General features: G+C 38.0%; 1 protein-coding gene across 1 annotated transcript in view; it reads left to right on the top strand.

Annotated features, from left to right (window-relative positions):
• LOC134302822 (ephrin type-B receptor 1-B) overlaps positions 1-22,500 on the top strand; it is a 266,238-nt gene that overhangs the window by 143,409 nt on the left and 100,329 nt on the right. The window contains exon 4 of the mRNA XM_062988035.1: positions 11,691-11,846. Within this exon, the coding sequence (XP_062844105.1) occupies positions 11,691-11,846 (156 nt within the window). The remainder of the gene's footprint in view (positions 1-11,690; positions 11,847-22,500) is intronic.

Raw genomic sequence — 22,500 nt, 5'->3', positions numbered from 1 at the left:
CACTGGTGCTATCGACCGACTGGGTCATGTCTGCGTTTCCCATCATCAGTGCTATCGACCGACTGGGTCACGTCTGTGTTTCCCACCACTGGTCCTATCAACCGACTGGGTCATGTATGTGTTTCCTATCAGCAGTGCTATCAACCGACTGGGTCATGTCTGTGTTTCCTACCATTGGTGCTATCGACTAACTAAGTCATGTCTGTGTTTCCTACCATTGGTGCTATCAACCGACTGGGTCATGTCTGTGTTTTTCATTACTGGTGCCATCAACCGACTGGGTCATGTCTGTGTTTCCCACTACTGGTGCTATCAACTGACTGGGTCATGTCTGTGTTTCCCATCAGCAGTGCTATCGACCGACTGGGTCACGTCTGCGTTTTCCATCAGCAGTGCTATCGGCCGACTGGGTCATAGTACACTGGTTCTATCAGCCGACTGGTTCATAGTACACTGGTGCTATCGGCCGACTAGGTCATAATACACTGGTGCTATCGACTGGCTGGGTCATAGTACACTGGTTCTATCAGCCGACTGGTTCATAGTACACTGGTGCTATTGGCAGACTGGGTCACGTTTCTGTTTCCCACTACTGTTGCTATTGGACGACTGGATCATAGTACACTGGTGGTATTGGCCGACTGGGTCACGTTTCTGTTTCCCACTACTGTTGCTATTGGCCGACTGGATCATAGTACACTGGTGCTATTGGCTGACTGGGTCACAGTACACTGGTGCTATCAGCCAACTGGATTTGTTTTTCCCTACAGACATGACCCAGCCAGCCAGCAGGGTGTGTTCCTGCATTTTGGAATATTATTATGGGATATGTTTGGGCTCTTAACATCTGTTTATACCTCTTATGGCAGGTAAACAACCCTGACAACCATGCCCCTGATATTAAGTGTGGGTGCAGTTAAAAGAGGTAAAAGAGGCAGACAGTAAAATAGGGTGACACAGGCTGCCTGCACTAAACTGCTCTGGATTAATTGATCATCTCATGAACTTAATGAGCTGAAACCCTGTAAGAGAAGCCTTGTGGGAAAGACAAAAGTAATGACCACTCATACAACACACAGGCAGGGTAAAAACTACTTTTACTTTTTCTACATCATCTTCTTCACTCAATTAAAACCACATTCTTCTGTAAGTAAGCAGCTTTCCAAACGGCTGGTTAACCCCAGGCTTTACCTGTAGCTCTGTGTTTATGTTTTTTAAGTTTGGGGTTTTGGTGTCCTTATTGATATTGCAAGTACAGTAAATGATGAGCACATAACACTGTAAGGTCAAATTTATTTGGATAACTAACCATGAGATTTCCTTTTTTTTTTAGCAGTGTGTCACTTAATAAAATAAATAAAAAGATAAATAAAATAAAATAATACGAGAATAATAATAATAATAAGAGAAAATTAATAAGTAATAAAGAAATAAGAAAAAGTAAATGAATATCAAATTAATAAATAATAAATTAATTTCAAAAATAAGTAAATAAATAAAGAAAAAGTAAATTAATTTTCCATTAATAAATAAAAAAAAATATTTAAAAAGAACACAAAAATAAAAAATAAATTAATAAATAATAATAAGAAGAGAAAATAAATAAATAAAACAAATAAAGAAATAAGAAAAAGTAAATTAATTTTATTAAAAAAGAAAATAATTAAAAAGAAAACACTAACAAATAAAAAAATAAATAAGAAGGATAATAATAAGAGAAAATAAATAATAAATAAATAAATCATGACAAATAAAAAAAAAAGATTATTAAATTAATAAGTAATAAATAAATTAAAAATAAATAAATAAGAAAAAGGTAAATGAGTAAGATATCACTAAAATAATACATAAATTAAAAAAAATAAAATAAATAAAAAAACTGTTCAGGTCAGGATAGAATGCCTGGCTTGCAATCATCATTCAACTTCAATCCAAAGGTGTTCAAGAGTGGAAACCACTTGGTACTAAACTCTTCAGTCCCAAACTCACTGTTTTGTGCTTTTTATAATTGAAGTTTTACAATTAGTTTTATATAAATGACTTAATACTCCTGTAATGATTGTGGCTGAAAGACATAAGCTCATTAAGTTAAAGTGGTGTCCATATGAGATAAATGTGGGACGATGGATGGATGTTATAGGAGTTGTGGATGTTGAAAGTGCCTGCTTTAGATGGAACACCACCATATTACTATCCATGGTTTTGAAGCGCTATGCTCATGGACAGGTGTCCGAATACTTTTGGCCAAAAACAGTGTGTTCTAACCCGTCTACCTTCCTTCTAAAATCAAAAATCGAGACACAGGAATGTTCCAGTGACTAGATTTTATTATGCCTCTTTCGTCCTTCCTCCCAAAAAACCACTAAGGCCATTAATCATCCCTCTATTCTGCCCGTGTCAGGATCCATTTATCCTCACGGACGGAAAAAAAAGAAAAAGAAAAGTGAGAGAGAAAGAACGAAATGAGATCTTCTATTTCTCCTCCTTGTATTTTACCTAGAGTGCAACAGGTGGGATTTGAATATGTCAAATATATTCCTCTGCTTACATAAAATAGAAAAGCTAATATTGTGCTAATGTCATTATTACACAGCCTGTCATGTGAAGCCTGTTCCCTCCAGGCAGGGCCTCGCTTAGAGAAAGAAAAAGGGGAACGTCAAGAGAAGAGGCGTCAAAGAAGAGAGGAAAAAACAATAAAAAGCAATTACACTCAGATGCCCAAATGATTCGTTCCTAGATCTGAATACACAATAAAAATGGCTATGCGGCGTATAGACGGGTGGAAAAAAAAAGCTTGCTACTGCAAGATACTGTACAGTTGTGGGACCAGTATTCCAACAGAGACGGTTGTAGACTGTTACATACTATGACATGAGACCACACCCTTCCAAAAAATGTGCATGGTAGTGCCTACTTTTGTAACATTTGTGCATACAACCATATTGTATTGGCCCCCCTTTTGCTGCCAAAACAGCCCTGACCTGTCGAGGCATGGACTCCACTACACCCCTGAGGGTTTGCTGTCGTATCTGGCACCAAGATGTTAGCAGTTGTGAGCTGGGGCCTCCATGGATCTTACTTGTTTGTCCAGCACGTCACACAGATGCTCGATTGGATTGAGATCTGGGGAATTTGAAGGCCAAGTCATCACCTCAAACTCGTCATTGTGCTCCTCAAACCTTTCCTGAACCATTTTTGTTTTGGGGCAGGGAGCATCATCCTGCTGAAAGAGGCCACACCCATCAGGGAATATCGTTTCCATGAAAGGGTGTACATGGTCTGTAACGATGCTTAGGTAGGTGGTACGTGTCAAAGTAACATCCACATGGATGGCAGGATTCAAGGTTTCCCAGCAGAACGTTGCCCAAAGAGTCACACCGCCTCGGTCAGCTTGCCTTCTTCCCATAATGCATCCTGGTGGCATGTGTTCCCCAGGTAAGCGACGCACACGCACCCGGCCATCTACGTGATGTAACATTAAACATGATTCATCAGACCAGACCACATTCTTCCAGTGCTCCGTGGTCCAGTTCTGATGCTCACGTGCCCATTGTTGCCGCTTTCGGTGGACAGGGGTCAGCATGGGTACCCTGACTGGTATGCGGCTATGCAGCAGTCATTTTCACTCGCTTACAACAAGGGGCTGCTAGGAGCAACAAATCCACCCTCTACATGTTTCTGCTAGAAAGCTAGAATTTGTCACCCGTTTGGACACCTTTTCCCAAACTGAGAAGGATTTCCACTAGTGTCTCTGTGGACATTTGTGCCCATTCAGTCAAAAAAGCATTTGTGAGGTGAGGTACTAACGTTAGATTCACAAATGAAGTCTTGACTCACGATCCTTAAACTGTTCAGCACTAATTCTTAAAGCATAAAATTAACTTTAGAGGATTGAGTTTATATACCTACTCAAGGATGGTTTATAATGCTGGCCCATCACCGCTGAGATTAAGGTGCTATCATCACACAGGAGGTCTACACAGATATCACAAGGCATGGCCAAACCCCAACAATGGATTTGACGTACTGTCTAGGATGTTTCCCTGCTCTTACCAGTGCTTTATTCAATAATTGATAAAAATGTGAAAAACAATCTGACCTGCTTTACTGTGTCTATAATGATTCAACCTTGAGCTAGAGCTCACAATCAACAGGATGAACATAGGGTGATCCCTTATGTCCTGAAGTGACGTTTCATCTGGCCGGCGTCATACATCACTGTCTCAAAGAGTAAAGAGTACAGACAAACATGAGCACAGTCACGCTGGTTCTCATGATGCGCTGACATAGGTGGGTCGACCTTGTCACCCAGCCTGTCACCTCCAGCCCCGAAGCAAATGAGCGGACGGGTCAAACAGGTTCATGCCTAGCCAAGGTAGAACAATATTATGGCTAAAAAAGGCACTGACCAAAGTAACGGAAACAAAGTCACGAATAAAAAACACAAAATACAGAAATCTGCAGCCCGTGACTGAGACAAAGGAAAAGACCAGGGATAGCGCAGAAATGAAAACTGATTGTTACAATATGGAAAGCTGCTCAGAGCGCCTGCAACTCTCGGAACACAAGTCCGGTTCCAACATTGGTCCAGAGTGGTCCAATTGAGAGTGAACTGATTTGAAACACACCCTTAACCACCCTCAGTGTTCACGTGGGAGCTGTGTACAGCTGCATTAAAGTCTCAAGCTAAAGCTGTTTTGTCTCGCTGTATTTTAAACTTAGCAAAAGTGGATAATTTTATTATTATTATTATTATTATTATTATTATGTATTTAGTTATTTTTATTTGTATTAATTTATTATTATTATTAGTATTAGTATTATTATTAATATTATTATTATTATTTGTATTATTATTATTATTTCATTATTATTATTATTATTATGTATTTAGTTATTTTTATTTTTATTAATTTATTATTATTATTTTTATTTGTAATATTATTATTATTATTATTATTATTACTATTATGTATTTAGTGATTCTTATTTGTATTACTTAACTATTATTATAATAATAATTATTATTATTTATTTAATTATTTAATTTTGTATTATTATTATCATCATCACTAATTTTGAATTATTATTATTACTATTATTATTATGTATTTATTTATTTTATTTGTATTAATGTATTATTATTATTATAATTATTTTATTTTGTATTATTATTATTATTATTACTTTAATTCTTTAATTTTGAATTATTATTATTGCTATTATTATTGTGTATTAATTTTATTTGTATTAATGTATTATTATTATTATTATTATTATTTTAATTATTTAATTTAGTTTTATTATTATTTTATTTTTTATTTATATATTTTTTTACAAACATAATTTGGATATTTTGCATCATATCCGAATATAATAGTAGAACTCTGCTAAATAATTCACTAATTTTGACTGGAAGCTTTTTGACCTAGCAGCAGATGGGCTACAGTCAGTAATTGTATACTCTTTAAGGTTGTATGGAAGGTGTAGCTTAAAATAATCAATAAGTGTACATTTAAGATAGGTGTACCTAATAAAGTGCTTGGTGTGTGAACACACACAGACACACACACACACACTTCACTTGAGGTAAAGCACTCGAGCTGGGTTAGTGGTTCTGAGAGTCTGAGCGTGGAGAAAGCGCTCGTTTCATCTCAGCAGAACGGCTGAATTGTTCTTCGGAGGAATGAGGAACGCCTCAGCTCCTCCGAATCAGCCGGTGCAGTTGGCTGACCGCCAGCTCTCTCGATTCCCTCCGTTCCCCCTCCTCCGAGAGCTCGGGGGTTCGCGGATCCGCGCCTCGCCGACCTCCTCGCTTCCTCCCCTCTGACGCAGAGAGCTGGTCAGCTAATTAACTTATTTGATGTGGAAGCTCCGTCTTCATAAGACGAACGTTCCGTCAGCCAAACTAAACACGTAATTACACAGAAGTTTCCGGGACATTGGAAATTCAGGGCAGATGGGTCAGATCTTGTTCTAATTTCTAATTTGCCGTTTTCTTTTTCTCTCGTCTCCTTCTTGGTCATGCTGACCTCGGCGTGTGCAACATGGCTAACAAGGAAAGTGAATTAATTGCAGAATGGCTGGAACGAGCCAGATACAATTGGCATGAAATGTGGGTATCAGGATTTCATTTAGCGGGGTCAGAGGAACCTTCACTTCGGTCTGTGTGTGTGTGTGTGTGTGTGTGTGTGTGTGTGTGTGTGTGTGTGTGTGTGTGTGTGTGTAGGCATGCTTAAAGACATATATTACAGCAGTTACCAGATTCTAAGTTCACGCTAGTGTGTGTGATTATAATGATAGTGTGTGATAATAATAATAATAATAATAATAATAATAATAATAATAATAATGACTGCTTCTACTACTGTTAATAATAATAATAAATAATAATAACAATTATTAATAATAATAATAATAATAATAATAATTAATAATAATAATAATCATGATAATAAATAATAAATAATAATAATAATAACAATAATAATACATCTTGCTTCTATTACTGCTAATAATAGTAATAATAATAATAATAATTAATAATAATAACAATAACAACAATAATAATAATAATAACAACAATAACAATAGTAATAATAATAATAATAATAAATCCTGCTTCTACTACTTCTAATAATAATAATAATAATAATAATAATAATAATAATTCCTGCTTCTACTAGTGCTAATAATGACTACTGTCATAGTTGTGTGTAACCTCTTTAGTCAACAAGGCTTCTCCTGTCATAGAAGCGACGCTTAAATTTTTTTAATCCCCCACACCAGTTGTTCCTAGGCCAAAAGTCTGGCGGCCACCCCTGGTCACAGCTCCAGGACCAAGCTGGATCCATCAAAACAATAGTTCGCGCAACATTTAATTGTTGTTTCAAGAACAAGCTTGTTCTTTGTGGGGATGGGTTGCCAGTCCTGTGCTTAATCATCCTCCTTTAGAAGCCATACTTGGGACCAGCAAAGGTGAAGTTACAGCCGACCCTGAAACTGCATATTTACATTTGACTTATTTATATTATTACATTGATTGATGGTTAAAAGCCCAACAGTGGCAACCTGGCAGTGTTGGGGCTTGAACCAATAACCACTAGGCCACAACTGTTCTTTAAAGGAGAAGAATTAGCCGCATTAAAAATCAGAGGTTCATCACAGAGTAGACTACTTAATTGACTTCCATTCATTGACATTGCAACATTTAGCAGCCACTTTAATACAAAGCGACTTACAATTAGAGCAACTGAGGGCTGAGGGCCTTGCTCAGGGGCCCAACAGTGGCAGTGGTTTACATTTGCAACATTTAGCCACTTATACAAAGCAACTTAGGATACAATCCAAGGAATTGAGGGTTAACGGCTTGCTAAAGGGACCAACAGTGGTGGTGATAGGGCTTGAACCGACAACCTTCTTGTGAAGTGAATGTAGGCCAGTGGTAGCTTAGTGGTTAAGGTTCTGGAATCATGTAGTGATCAGAATGTCATTGGTTTAAGACCCACCAACAACACCACTAAGTTGCCACTGTTAGGTCCTGTTATTGTTGTTATTATTATTGTTGTTGTTGTTGTTGTATTATTATTATTATTATAAATTAATTAATTTATTTATTAATTTATTACAAACATTATTTGGAGATTTCAGACAAACAAAGCAGCAGATGGGCTACAGTCATTAATTGTATACAATTTAAAGTTCAGCTGTAAGGAAGGTGTAGCTCATAAAATAATCAATGAATGTACATTTAAGACAGGTGTACCTAATACATACACACAGGCTGTGAGTTATTGTGCGTTTGCTGAGTCAACAGTAGATTCCAACCACTTAAATGCATTAACAGCATCAACTCACACTGTAAACATCAGCCTTGGGGTACGTTCAGTACACATCATTAAGCGCGCACACGCGCACACCCACACACACACCCACACACCCACACACCCACACACACACCCACACACCCACACACCCACCCACACACACACAAATATACATGTTGGGAGCCAATTGAGCCACTGTATCGAGTTCATGTATCAACTGGACCAGGTCATTATTTTAGCTGGCATTGGAATGAAGACAATGAAAATATCTACTACTAAACAAGGTTTAGCTACTGTGTGGTGAATTTTTGCAGACTTGGGCTTTTTGCTAGGCCTGGGGGATTGATTGATGTCTTTTCTATTTGCATTTTTTACTAATTTTGATGTTTTGATGTTCCTGTCATCTTTTGAAGCTTCGAGCCATAAGAATTCAGCGATGGGCCGGTACCCTGAAGAGTATTTATTTTGCATCTTCGATTTTTTTGGTTGATGGATGGATGGATGGATGGGTAGGTGGGTGGGTGTATAAATGAATGTTAATTCGACTGGAAAATTTCATTTTAATGTTAGGAATGATCGTTATGCTAATTATGGTGCACATGGATGGCTAAATAAATAGATGGAAAAGGTAGGTGGGTGGATTGATGGTAAATAAAGATTAAGCTGAATGGATTGGTGGGAAGATGCAGTAATGGATAGGTTATTGGATCGGTTTCTCAAATATCCTAAATAAATAAATTACTAACTAAAGACCTAACTAAATGAATACATAAATAAATTACAATAAATAAATAAATAAATTAAAGATAAAAAAATGGTGATAAATATATAAATTAAGGGTAAAAAATAAATAAATGGAGATAAATAAATAAGTAAAAGGTGATAAGATAAAAAAGAAATTGCGATAAATAAATAAATGGTGAGAAATATATAAATTAAAGGTGAGAAATAAATAAATAAAAGGTGAGAAATAAATAAATAAAAGGTGAGAAATATATAAATAAAAGGTGAGAAATAAATAAATAAATAAAAAGCTGAGAAATATATAAATAAAAGGTGAGAAATAAATAAATATATACAAAATTAAAGAAATATATAAATAAAAGGTGAGAAATAAATAAATAAATAAAAGGTGAGAAATATATATATATACTGTATATATATATATATATATATATATATATAAGGTGAGAAATAAATAAATAAAAAGTGATAAATAAATAAAAGGTGAGAAAAAAATTAATAAATACATAAAAGGTGATAAAAAAATAAAATAAATAAATAAATAAAAGGTGATAAAAATAAAAAATAAAAAAAAATACATAAATTAAAGGTGATAAATATATAAATAAATAAATAAATAAAAGGTGAGAAATATATAAAAAGGTAAGAAATAAATAAATACATAAATGGTGAGAAATAAATAAATGGTGAGAAACATAAATTAAAGGTAATAAATAAATAAATAAATAAAAAACACATTTACGTTAGAGCAGTTAGCAGACGCTTTTATCCAAAGCGACCTACAATTGGGACCTAATACATGTTTGATCCATCTCAAATACATGTCTGTGGGAATTTGGGGCCAGTCAGTATTACAAAAGAGCATTTTACTGATGGCTGGATATTGATGTTGATTAATTGATGCTCCAGTTCATTCTAAAGCTGTTCAGTGGGGCTGATGTCAGGGCTCTGTGAAGGCCACTGGAGATTCTTTAAATCGAGCTTTTCTTCATGTCTATATAGTCATAAAACACTAGGTGACTGATAAGGGTTAGCTGTATTGTCAGCTGATATTGTTCACACAATGCCATACGGCATAATGGGATGTTCTGAAGACTCCCGGGTCATCAGGCCGGAAAATGGACGTCTAAACGCTTTCTTCTGCTTTAGAATTGAAGTCGATAGAGTCGCGTCCCGCCCTGGCGCAGCTAAAAGGACAGTTAAATATTTAAGTGTCTAATAAAATTTGATCTGCCCTCAGTACTCTGCATATCTATTTTGCTTTAATGAGGCGGAAAATGTTTAATTAAATCTCAAAAGGCTTACGGGGAGGGCGTGAGGAACTCTCAGACAGCGGAAGGACACGGCACGCCGAGCTCTCTCGGGCACAGCGAAAGGGACGTTTTTTTTTCCAAACGAGAGAACGATACACCCCGTCCCTCCTTCCCTCCCACCCTCCTTTCATTAAAGGCCAGAATCGGTCGTCTTTCTTTTTGCATTTCGCTTATACTCTGCGTCTTCGTCTCTCCATCCATCTCTGCGTACATATGGGCAAACGGACGCGCCGGGTCCGAAATTAACATATTAATCATCCGCGCCCCTCCCTCGCATGCATGCCACGCAATGCATATTAATCAGCACGGGCGTCGACGCGTCAGCGCCTCGCAACAATATCACGCAGATAATTGATGAGATTTAGTATCGGGACGATATTAGGATCTGACAGACAGACATTCGTCTCTGAAGTAATAATGCATTAATTAGCCGGCGTTCCAGATGACTGCAGCTGGATTTGGCTGACTGCGAAACACCCCAACCCCCCCCTCCCCTCCGTATTTGATCACTTTAAGCTAAATCGCAGGTGAGGTAAATTATTTTTTTTTTATTATTCCGCTATTAAGAATTCCTCAATGCAATAAATCCTCGATTGAGTTTTATGTGCGGTGGCAGCAGATGGAGATATAAAACGACCGCTCATAATGACTGTTTTTATTATTACTGAAGCCTGGTTGTTCAGTTTTAGTAAACATACACCCACCTACGCTATCATTTTGACATTAAAAACAGTTTGGGAATTAATCAGAACGCTAATTGTGAGCCAGACCTTCTTTCACGATTGCTTTTTTAGACTAGGCAGATCTTTATGCAGGCATATCCCATAATAATAAAGCTCATTTCAAGTGCTGACACATTTAAACCGATTAGGCATAGCATCGTGACCACCTACCTAATATTGTGTTGGTCCAGTTGAGGCATGGACTAGACCGCTGAAGGTGTGCTGTGGTATCTGGCACCAAGATGTTACCAGCAGATCCTTTAACTCCTCGTGAGGTGGGGCCTCCATGGATCAGACTTGTTTGTCCAGAACGTCCCACAGATGCTCGATTAAATTGAGATCTGGGGAATTTGGGGGCAAGTCAACACCTCAAACTGAAAGAGGCCAAAGCCATCAGGGAATACCGTTCCCATGAAAGGGTGTACATGGTCTGCAACAATGCTTAGGTAGGTGGTACGTGTCAAAGTAGCATCCACGTGGATGGCAGGACCCAACGTTGGAGTGCCTCCGCCGACTTGTCTTCTTCTCATCCTGGTGCCATGTGTTTCATCAGACCAGGCCACCTTCTTCCATTGCATTGTGGTCCAGTTCCGATGCTCATGTGCGTGGACAGGGGTCAGCATGGGCACCCTGACTGGTCTGCAGCTATGCAGTCCCATACGCACTGTGTATTCTGACACCTTTCTATCAGAACCAGCAGTAACTACTTCAGCATCGGATCGGACTCCCCACGTGCATCAATGAGCCTTGGCCGCCCATGAACCTGTCGCCGGTTTACCACTTTTGATAGATACTGACCACCGCAGACCGGGAACACAACACAAGAGCTGCAGTTTTGGAGATGCTCTGACCCAGTCGTCTAGCCATCACGATTTGGCCCTTGTCAAACTCGCTGCCTAATATATCCCACCTACTAACAGGTGCCATGATGAAGATAATCAGTGTTATTCACTTCACCTGTCAATGGTCATAATGTTATGCCTAGTCGGTGTATATCCATGGCAGTGAATGTCCATGTTTTGTGTATCTGAGACACCCATAATTCCTTATTTATTGATTTACTTATTTATTTCCTTTCTCTGCAGCTTGTCCTCCAGGGACGTACAAATCCACTCAGGGGACGGGTCTATGCCTGCAGTGCCCCCTTAACAGCAGGTCCACATCTGAGGCCTCCACCATTTGCGTCTGCAGGAACGGCTACTACAGAGCAGACGGGGATCTGCCAGACATGCCTTGTACTAGTAAGTCCTAAACCATGTTTACTCACATACACTAGAAGTTTTTGGTACCAGTCCCCTCTTACCACCTTGTCCACCTACGCGGGACGGGCTCTGTTCCGGTTCGCAAACTTGATTTTGAACCAGTTCAAGGTGTTTCCACCAAAACAAAAGAGGTTGCAGACTGAGAACTTGCGTTCGCAGCTGGAACCAAGGAATACTAGGTTTTTTTGCGTGAACCGTGACGTCATTTGTGGGCGTGTCAAGCTGTAGAGGTTTGCCCCTGATATTTTCAAAGCGAGTCCAATGAGACGAACTGTTTAAAGACTTTTAGTACATTAAGCCACGTTAAGAAGCCGATCCTCAGCACCCCGAGCTGCATAACACAAGTTTAAAAGTGAAACCACCACACAGTGAGGTAAATACAGCCAAACATAGATATACACTGGTCAGCCATGACATTCACTGTCCATTTTATCAGCTCCACTTACCATATAGAAGCACTTTGTAGTTCTACAATTACTGACTGTAGTCTATCTGTTTCTCTGCATGCTTTGTTAGCCCCCTTTCATGCTGTTCTTCAATGGTCAAGACCCCCACAGGACCACTACAGAGCAGGTATTATTTGGGTGGTGGATCATTCTCAGCACTGCAGTGACACTGACATGGTGGTGGTGTGTTAGTGTGTGTTGTGCTGGTATGAGTGGATCAGACACAGCAATGCTTCTGGAGTTTTGAAATACCGTGTCCACTCACTGTCCACTCTATTAGACACTCCTACCTAGTTGGTCCTTGTAGATGTTAAGTCAGAGTTGATCGCTCATCTACTGCTGCTGTTTGAGTCGGTCATCTTCTAGACCTTCATCAGTGGTCACAGGACGATGCCCAGGGAGCGCTGTTGGCTGGATATTTTTGGTTGGTGGACTATTCTCAGTCCAGCAGTGACAGTGAGGTGTTTAAAAACTCTAGCAGCGCTGCTTTGTCTTATTCACTCATACCAGCACAACACACACTAACACACCGCCACCATGTCAGTATCACTGCAGTGCTGAGAATGATCCACCACCCAAATAATACCTGCTCTGTGGTGGTCCTGTGGGGGTCCTGACCATTGAAGAACAGCATGAAAGGGGGCTAACAAAGCATGATGCACTACAGTCAGTAATCGTAGAGCTACAAAGTGCTCCTATATGGTAAGTAGAGCTGATAAAATGGACACGTGCAAATACTTCAAACGTTTCGTCTACGGACCGTCCACACTACACACCCACCCGAACGGATTCACAGACCCACATACTTAGTGTGAACGTCAAAGTACTTCGTGCAGCTGATGTGATACGAGTGGATTCAAGAGGTTTAACGTTGTAACAACCGCCAACAGTCCAACCAACCCCCTCCTACACACACCTGGAGTCCAAGTACTCGAGCTGTAAAAATACCCATTTCTAACCAAGGGGCATTTACATTTCTAGCATTTAGTAGACGTTTTTGTCCAAAGTGACTTACAGTCACAGCCGAGCAATTGAGCTTTGAGGGTCTTGCTTGGCAGTGATGGGGCTTGAACCAGATTCCTTCTGATTCCTAGTCTAGAAGGTTAACCACTGACCTACGACTACTACAGATCCATATTTTCAGACATCCCATTCCAAAACCCATATGTATTATTTTGAAGTTCTGAGCTTTGGGAAGGTCAGTGATGTTCCTCTAGGTCAAGCTTATTTTAAACCTGGACTTGATGCAGAAGCATCAATAAGCATATATAATTAATCCTATACATATGTTAGCTATAAGTGTGGCTGAAACACTTAAACTGTTGGGCTAATGTCACAGATATTCAACAACTTGCTAGTCAACATGATTAAACAATTTGAAACTCAACCACCACCCTTAATTTGCTTCGGCTGTGATGTGTCCTATACGGTAAACACCACACAGAGATTCAGGTGTTTAAGGAGTGATACAAACGTTCATTGCACCAACAGACCAACGGGTATAAGAGTTATATCATTTCCAAAACTTTGGAAACATCTGGAACATTAGCAATCTCATTAGGGCAATTTTTGACCGGACTTCACGATGAGCGCCACCCTTGACCTGTAGGCCCGGAAAAAGTCAACTACAATATAGCAGAAGTAATTCAGACAGGCCTGCATAGCTCTGGGGCACATCTCAAAGGAGTGACGAATCAAAACTGGAACTATTTGGCCATATGGATCACCAGTTTGTCTGGTGCAAGAAAGTTTCATGACCAGAAGAATACTATCCATCATGGTCAAGCATGGAGGCTGGTCAGTGATGATGTAGAGATGACTGGCAATCTTGGCTGTGTGACTGGCATTGTGGTGTCATGGATTTACAGAAATACCAGGGCATTTTAAGAATGTTATGGTCTTCTGTTAAGAAATCGGACAATGGTACCAAGCACATTTCTGAGCCGACAAAAGCTTGGTTAAGGGATTAGTCCCGGAATATTCAGATTTTACTGTTATTATTATTATTATTATTATTATTATTATATTATTATTTTTATTATTTATTTCTTTATTTCTTTATTATTATTATTAATTATTATTATTTTTTATTATTTATTTTAGATTTTTTTATTTATTATTTATTATTTATTATTATTATTACTATTATTTTTATATATATTTTTTATCATTATTATATTTATTATTATATTTATTATTATTATTATTATTATTATCATTTTTGGTGTGGATTAAAGAGTAGCAGCGTGAACGCCATCAAGCCTCAATTAGCTTGAACAAGACGTGTCAAAAGCTAGTACACACTTTCCAAAATTGCTTATTAGAGGTTATCAAGGCAAAAGGATGACCACCAAATAATGATACTGGGGGTTAAATAACAGTGCACATGAACATGTCAAGAAAACTATTAAAATAATACAAAAAAAAAAAATAAATAAATAAATAAATATCAAATAAAAATGTTACCAAATATGCTTGTGTATGTATCAATAAATATTTTTTCTTTGTTTACTGCAACTTGAGGGTGGTTAAATATTTCCGATTGCAATTTGGACCAGACCAGAAGTGTACAATTAATTAAAGGCAAATTACTATTGGAGAAAGAAAAAGACAATACATTAATACATTAAAGCATAGTAATAGAGCTTAATTTGCCAATTCACTCCCACCAGCTGAGTCCCCCTGTCTCCCTGTCTGGGATAACAGGGAGTTGTTGGCGAGGACTACCTCAGGATTTGTACAGACTGGGTATATGTTTCTTTTTGTAAGATCTGACCTCAAAATTAATGCTAATAATAAACTGAAATCATTATGTTAGCAGATAGAATCGAATATAATGCAAATGTATCTCAGTGGTTGAGACGTGTGTGTACAATTACTGACAAGGGTACATCTGTTTCTTCAGAAACTTTTAAACAAACAATTACTACCAACTACTGTTGGTATGATAGGGGGAACACAGGAAGCTCATCCCTCATGTACCAAACATATTATCTGTCGTCTTCTCCTTGAGCAATAGCTGCAAATCACAAGAATCTGGACAAATCTCTGGGTATTTAGAGGACACATTGAATATCTGAGACTTTTAATCCTTCAAATGGCACTGCACCACACCAGCTCCAGAATACTAGTGAATAAGCCAAATATTAACAATGTCCAGAATGTCTGTCTATCTATCTACTGTACATATCTATCTGGATGGATGGAAGAAAGTTTGGATGGATGGAGAGATGGATGGATGGAAGGAAGTTTGGATGGATGGATGGAAGGAAGTTTGGATGGATGGAGAGATGGATGGAGAGATGGATGGTGGATGAAAGTTTGGATGGATGGATGGAAGGAAGTTTGGATGGATGGAGGGATGGATGGAGAGATGGATGGAGAGATGGATGGTGGATGAAAGTTTGGATGGATGGATGGATGGAAGGAAGTTTAAATGGATGGAAGGAAGTTTGGATGGATGGAGAGATGGATGGATGGAAGGAAGTTTGGATGGAAGGAAGTTTGATGGATGGAGAGATGGATGGATGGAAGGAAGTTTGGATGGAAAGAAGTTTGGATGGATAGGTGGATGGATGGAAAGAAGTTTGGATGGGTGGATTGGATGGATGGATGGATGGATTAAATTGATGGGAGAATGGTCATTTGGATGGATGGAAGTTTGGATGGATGGAAGGAAGTTTGGATGGATTATAATGTAATCTAATCTGATCTGATGGATAGATGGATGAAAATTTGGATGGATGGAAATAAGTTTGGATGGATGGATTGGATGGATGGGTTAAATTGATGGGAGAATGGTCATTTGCATGGATGGAAGTTTGGATGGATGGAAGGTTTGAAGGAAGTTCGGATGGATTATAATCTAATCTAATCTGATCTGATGGATGGATAGATGGATGAAAATTTGGATGGATGGATGGATGGAAAGAAGTTTGGATGGATGGGAGAATGAAAGTTTGGATGGATGGATGGAAGTTTGGATGAATGGATGGATGGATTGGATGGGAGAATGGAAGTTTGGATGGATGGATTGATGGATGGATGGATGGATGGGAGAATGGAAGTTTGGATAAATGGATTGGAAGGATCTTAGATAGAGTTAGTAGATAGAGTTGGTAGGTAGGTAGGTAGAGTTGGTAGGTAGGTAGGTAGAGTAGGTAGGTAGATAGAGTTGGTAGGTAGGTAGGTAGGTAGGTGGAGTAGGTAGGTAGATAGAGTTGGTAGGTAGGTAGGTAGGTAGGTAGAGTAGGTAGAGTTGGTAGGTAGGTAGGTAGGTAGGTAGGTAGGTAGATAGAGTTGGTAGGTAGGTAGGTAGGTAGGTAGGTACAGTGGGGCCAAAAAGTATTTAGTCAGCCACTGATTGTGCAAGTTCTCCTACTTAGAAAGATGAGAGAGGTCTGTAATTTTCATCATAGGTACACTTCAACTATGAGAGACAAAATGAGAAGAAAAAAAATCCAGGAAATCACATTGTAGGATTTTTAAAGAATTTATTTGTAAATTATGGTGGAAAATAAGTATTTGGTCACCCACAAACAAGCAAGATTTCTGGCTCTCACAGACCTGTAACTTCTTCTTTAAGAAACTCTTCTGTCCTCCACTCGTTACCTGTATTAATGGCACCTGTTTGACCTCGTTATCTGTATAAAAGACACCTGTCCACAGCCTCAAACAGTCAGACTCCAAACTCAACCATGGCCATGGCCAAGACCAAAGAGCTGTCGAAGGACACCAGGAAGAAAATTGTAGACCTGCACCAGGCTGGGAAGAGTGAATCTACAATAGGCAAGCAGGTTGGTGTGAATAAATCAACTGTGGGAGCAATTGTAAGAAAATGGAAGACATACAAGACCATTGATAATCTCCCTTGGGGTCAAGATCTCATCCCGTGGGGTCAAAATGATCATGAGAACGGTGAGTAAAAATCCCAGAACTACATGGAGGGACCTGATGAATGACCTGCAGAGAGCTGGGACCAAAGTAACAAAGGCTACCATCAGTAACACACTACGCCGAGAGGGACTTAAATCCTGCAGTGCCAGGCGTGTCCCCCTGCTTAAGCCAGTACATGTCCAGGCCCGTCTGAAGTTTGCCAGAGAGCATATGGATGATCCAGAAGAGGATTGGGAGAATATCATGTGGTCAGATGAAACCAAAATGGAACTTTTTGGTAAAAACTCAACTCGTCGTGTTTGGAGGCTGAGTTGCATCCCAAGAACACCATACCTACTGTGAAGCATGGGGGTGGAAACATCATGCTTTGGGGCTGTTTTTCTGCAAAGGGTACAGGACGACTGATCCGTGTTAAAGGAAGAATGAACGGGGCCATGTATCGTGAGATTTTAAGCCAAAACCTTCTTCCATCAGTGAGAGCATTGAAGATGGAACGTGGCTGGGTCTTCCAGCATGACAATGATCCCCTCGGGCAATGAAGGAGTGGCTCCGTAAAAAGCATTTCAAGGTCCTGGAGTGGCCTAGCCAGTCTCCAGACCTCAACCCCATAGAAAATTTGTGGAGGGAGTTGAAAGTCCGTGTTGCCCAGCGACAGCCCCAAAACATCACTGCTCTAGAGGAGATCTGCATGGAGGAATGGGCCGAAATACCAGCTACAGTGTGTGCAAACCTGGTGAAGTCTTACAGGAAACGTTTGACCTCTGTCATTGCCAAGAAAGGTTATGTTACAAAGTATTGAGTTGAACTTTTGTTATTGACCAAATACTTATTTTCCACCATAATTTACAAATAAATTCTTTAAAAATCCTACAATGTGATTTCCTGGATTTTTTTTTCTCATTTTGTCTCTCATAGTTGAAGTGTACCTATGATGAAAATTACAGACCTCTCTCATCTTTCTAAGTAGGAGAACTTGCACAATCAGTGGCTGACTAAATACTTTTTGGCATCACTGTAGGTGTTTAGATAGAGTTGGTAGGTGGGTAGGTAGGTAAGTAGGTAGAGTAGGTAGGTAGGTAGATAGATAGAGTTGGTAGGTAGATAGATAGATAGATAGATAGATAGATAGATAGATAGATAGATAGATAGATAGATAGATAGATAGATAGATAGATAGATAGATAGATAGATAGATAGATAGATAGATAGAGTTGGTAGGTAGATAGATAGATAGATAGATAGATAGATAGATAGATAGATAGATAGATAGATAGATAGATAGATAGATAGATAGATAGATAGATAGATAGATAGATAGATAGATAGATAGATAGATTAACCAGAAGCCTCAAAGGCCATCAGGACAATTAAGAGCAAAAGACATATATGATGATCTGATGAAGGTGAGGACAAATGCGTCAGTGGTCACTATAAGAAGATCACTTTGTAACACTGGGTCAGGACTCTCCGATCAAGTCACAATAATCAATTAATTGCTTCATTATCTCCCATAACCTTCAGTGTAAATAACAATAAATAGCAGTGCACATAATCAATCTGCCGTTTGACTAAAAGTCCGTACGCAATGAGAAGCCAGCCTATTAGAAAGTGTACACAAAGTCCAAAGAACAGACGCTGATGGTCAAAATCATCAAGATGAACACATACAGAAGCACATGAAGAACCCTCAACAAATAATAAATATAACAATAATTAAGCTCCAACAATTCATAAACACCCTATCCAGATATATAACATGAAAAATACCCCAACACCCTTGTGTCTATTTACAAAACTGTGTGAACCATAACAGTTTAATTCAAGGTGTAAGTACAGTATGTACACTTACCTTGACTAGGAGAGCTTACTAGCTCCTCAAAAGGGTGTATCCACAGACCATAAGGCTAGACCTCCTGCTTTTTAATCCTCATTTCTTGGGTGTTAAAAATACATTTGTTTTACATACATCTGGTTGCCAGTCTTTAAAATAAAATAAAAATAATAATAATAACAATAAAAAAATAAAAAAAGATAAACTAAAAAATAAATAAATAAAACAAATAAAAATAAAAATAAGGCAAACTTTGCTCCCTATAGACTGAGCTAATGGAGGCCCTAAATACTGTGACAGAGTCTATTCTGTTACAACTTAACACCAAAGGATATTATGACTGGACTTTATCTTGAGCAATAAGCACAGGAAAGGTCATCTACAATACAGCAGAAGGAATTTCCAGTGATATGTCTTTAACATGACACACGTTCACGGACGACTATTGGAAGCCCAAGATTGGGTATTTTAAAAGTCTGTACATCTACACCAGTCTTAAAGAATTGGATTGTTGAGGATTTGCATTAAAGGCTTCGCTAACCAAAATCCAAAAGGGCACACACAACTAAAACGTGTCTCCTAACAAGTCCCCGAGGACTAAACTGAGAACATTGATCATAGACTGTGAATGGCTTTGAATTGCGCACCATACTGTATACAGAACATAACAGTGAAAAAGATCACTGGGGCTAAATCAAGGATGACACTTCGTAGGGTTTCGTTGTAGAAAAAATGAAGACAGAACAAAATTGTGAATTGCTAACACTCCCAGGGGTCTAGATTGCAATTTTTGGTAATATGGATGATTGGATTTTTGCACTGTATAGGTCTAAAGACGGAACAAAATTGGACTGAAGGGTATGTCTCTGAGGATATGATTAAAACCCCTTTTTTAAATCTTGCAGTGTAAAGCCGTCGTTTGGGGTGAGCAATTGCTGGATGTAGGACAGAACTTTATATCATTAGTAAGATGGAGTAGCGGTCACCTTTCAAGCGACTCTTCATAAGTGGGTCAGATTCTTCCCAAGTATGTGGAAGATCAATGATGGAGGAGTAGTTCCGTGTTCGGTAATATCTAATCGCAGACCGTGCTAGTGATCAAACTGTCATAGGATACACAAACATACACGATATGGCCGGACGTAGGTGTTTTAGCCACACCCATTGCTCACACCCTGATATCCAAGTACAACACACACTACGTTATTACCATGTTAGTGTCAGTGCAATGCTGACAACTGGCTACCTCCCAAAAAAGCATTTGGTCAGTAGGGGGTTCGATCGGGATCCCCTTTTCCTAATGGATGGGGTAAAGGGGGTTAAAAAGTGTACAGAGAAAAAGTTAAGCATTGCACACCCAAAAAGTCTAGTGTAGCTCATAAAATGGCCAATGAATGTATGTGTAAGGCAGTAGTTTAAGATAATAATAATAATAATAATAATAATAGTAATAGTAATAATAGTAGTAGTAATGACAATAATAATAATAATAATAAATAAAAAAAAATTAAATTTTTTGTTTGTTTTTTACATACGTCTTGTGGCTGGTTAATTCAAATAAATAAATAAATAAAAATAAATTATTATTAATAATAATAATAATAATAATAATAATAATAAGGTAAACTCACATAGATTTTTGTTTAAACATACATCCACTAGCCAGTCTAAAAATAAAATAATAATAATAAAAATAACAATAATCAATAAATAATAATAAAAATAAATAAATAATAATAAAAATAAATAATAATAATAATAATAATAATAACAACAATAATAATAGTAATTGATTAACATCGATTTTTTTTGTTTTTTTTACATAAATCTGGTCTTTAAAAGAAAGAAAATAATAAAAACAAATAAAAATAAGTAAATAAATAAATTAATAAAAATAATAATAATAATAATAAAAATAAAAGCCAAAACTTACAATATTTTTTACATACATTCGGTAGCTGGCCGGTCGTTAAAATAAAATACAAATAAATAAATAAATATAATAATTAATAATAATAATAATAATAATAATAATAATAAATAAAAGGCAAACTCACACTGATTTTTTTTTAACATACATCCACTAGCCAGTCTAAATAATAATAATAATAATAATAATAATAATAATAATAATAATAATAATAATAATAATAATTACAATAATAATAATAAATAAAAATAAAAGGCAAACTCACATTGATTTCTTAATTTTTACATACATCCGGTAGCTGGCCTAAACCATCAGCAATGAGAGAGAAAGAGTGATTGGTTGGTGAGAAGTTGCCACTGGGAAAGAAAGCAAATGGAGCATGCTATGTAGGTCAAGAAAAAAAAAATCATTTTCTTTTCAGTAATCTTTCACTCTTTCTTCTTCTCAGAACCATATTTCATGAAAAACTGGGCAGTTTTCCTCTTTTTTCTTTTATGAATGAAAGATTGAAGTCATTACATCGGTGCTGCAGGGTTGCCGAGATTGGTGTCAGTGTGTGAAGAAAATGATAACGCACATAAACAACATACTTTTTGACTTCTTATGTGCCCTAAGCACTAGCGTTCGTATGCACGTTGGGTGGATGTGGGTGTGTTGGTGTGTACTGAGCAGTAGGCTGACACTGTATACGAGCAACTATACAGCAACATGTAGCAAATGAACAAGTGCCACACAAGTTTTTTCTTCACAAGTTAAACATCCATTCCTGCATTTCAGGCCTGCAACACATTCCAAAAAAGTTGGGACAGAGGTAATTTAGTGCTAGTAATTAGGTAAAAAAAACTAAATTATGATGTGATTCCAACAGCCGATTGTAATCATGATTTGGTACAAAAGCAGCATCCAGGAAAGGCTGAGTCTGTGATGAGCAAAGATGATCAGAGGATCTCCAGTTTGTCAACAAATGTGTGAGAAAATGATTGAAATGTTTAAAAACAATGAACCTCAAAGAAAGATTGGAAGGGATTTGCATATTTCTCCCTCTACAGTGCATAATAGCATTAAACAATTCAAGGAATCGAGAGGAATTTCAGTGCGTAAAGGCCAAGGGCTTTAGCTAAAGCTTAAGCTGAACACCCGTGATCTTCCATCCCTCAGACGACACTGCATCAAGAACCGCCACTCAACAATAGCTGATATAAGCACATGGGTGAAGGATTGCTTTGGCAAACCTTTGTCAAGCACTACAATACAGAGTTACATGCACAAATGCAGCTTAAAACTTTCCTGTGCAAAAAACATGCCTTAAGACAGCCATGTCCAGAAGCGGCATCGACTTCTCTGGGCTCGGAGGCATCTGGGATGGACCACCACACAGTGGAAATGTGTATTGTGGTCAGATGAATCAGCATTCCAGGTCTTTTTTTGAAAAAAATGTACACCGAGTGCTCTGGACCAAAGACGAAAAGGACCATCCAGACTGTTATCAGGAACAAGTCCAAAAGCCAGGGTCTGTCATGGTATGTGGGT

The sequence above is a fragment of the Trichomycterus rosablanca genome, chromosome 25 (assembly GCF_030014385.1).
Source record: "Trichomycterus rosablanca isolate fTriRos1 chromosome 25, fTriRos1.hap1, whole genome shotgun sequence".
Classification (NCBI taxonomy): domain Eukaryota; kingdom Metazoa; phylum Chordata; class Actinopteri; order Siluriformes; family Trichomycteridae; genus Trichomycterus; species Trichomycterus rosablanca.
This window is presented reverse-complemented; position numbering and strand designations above follow the sequence as displayed.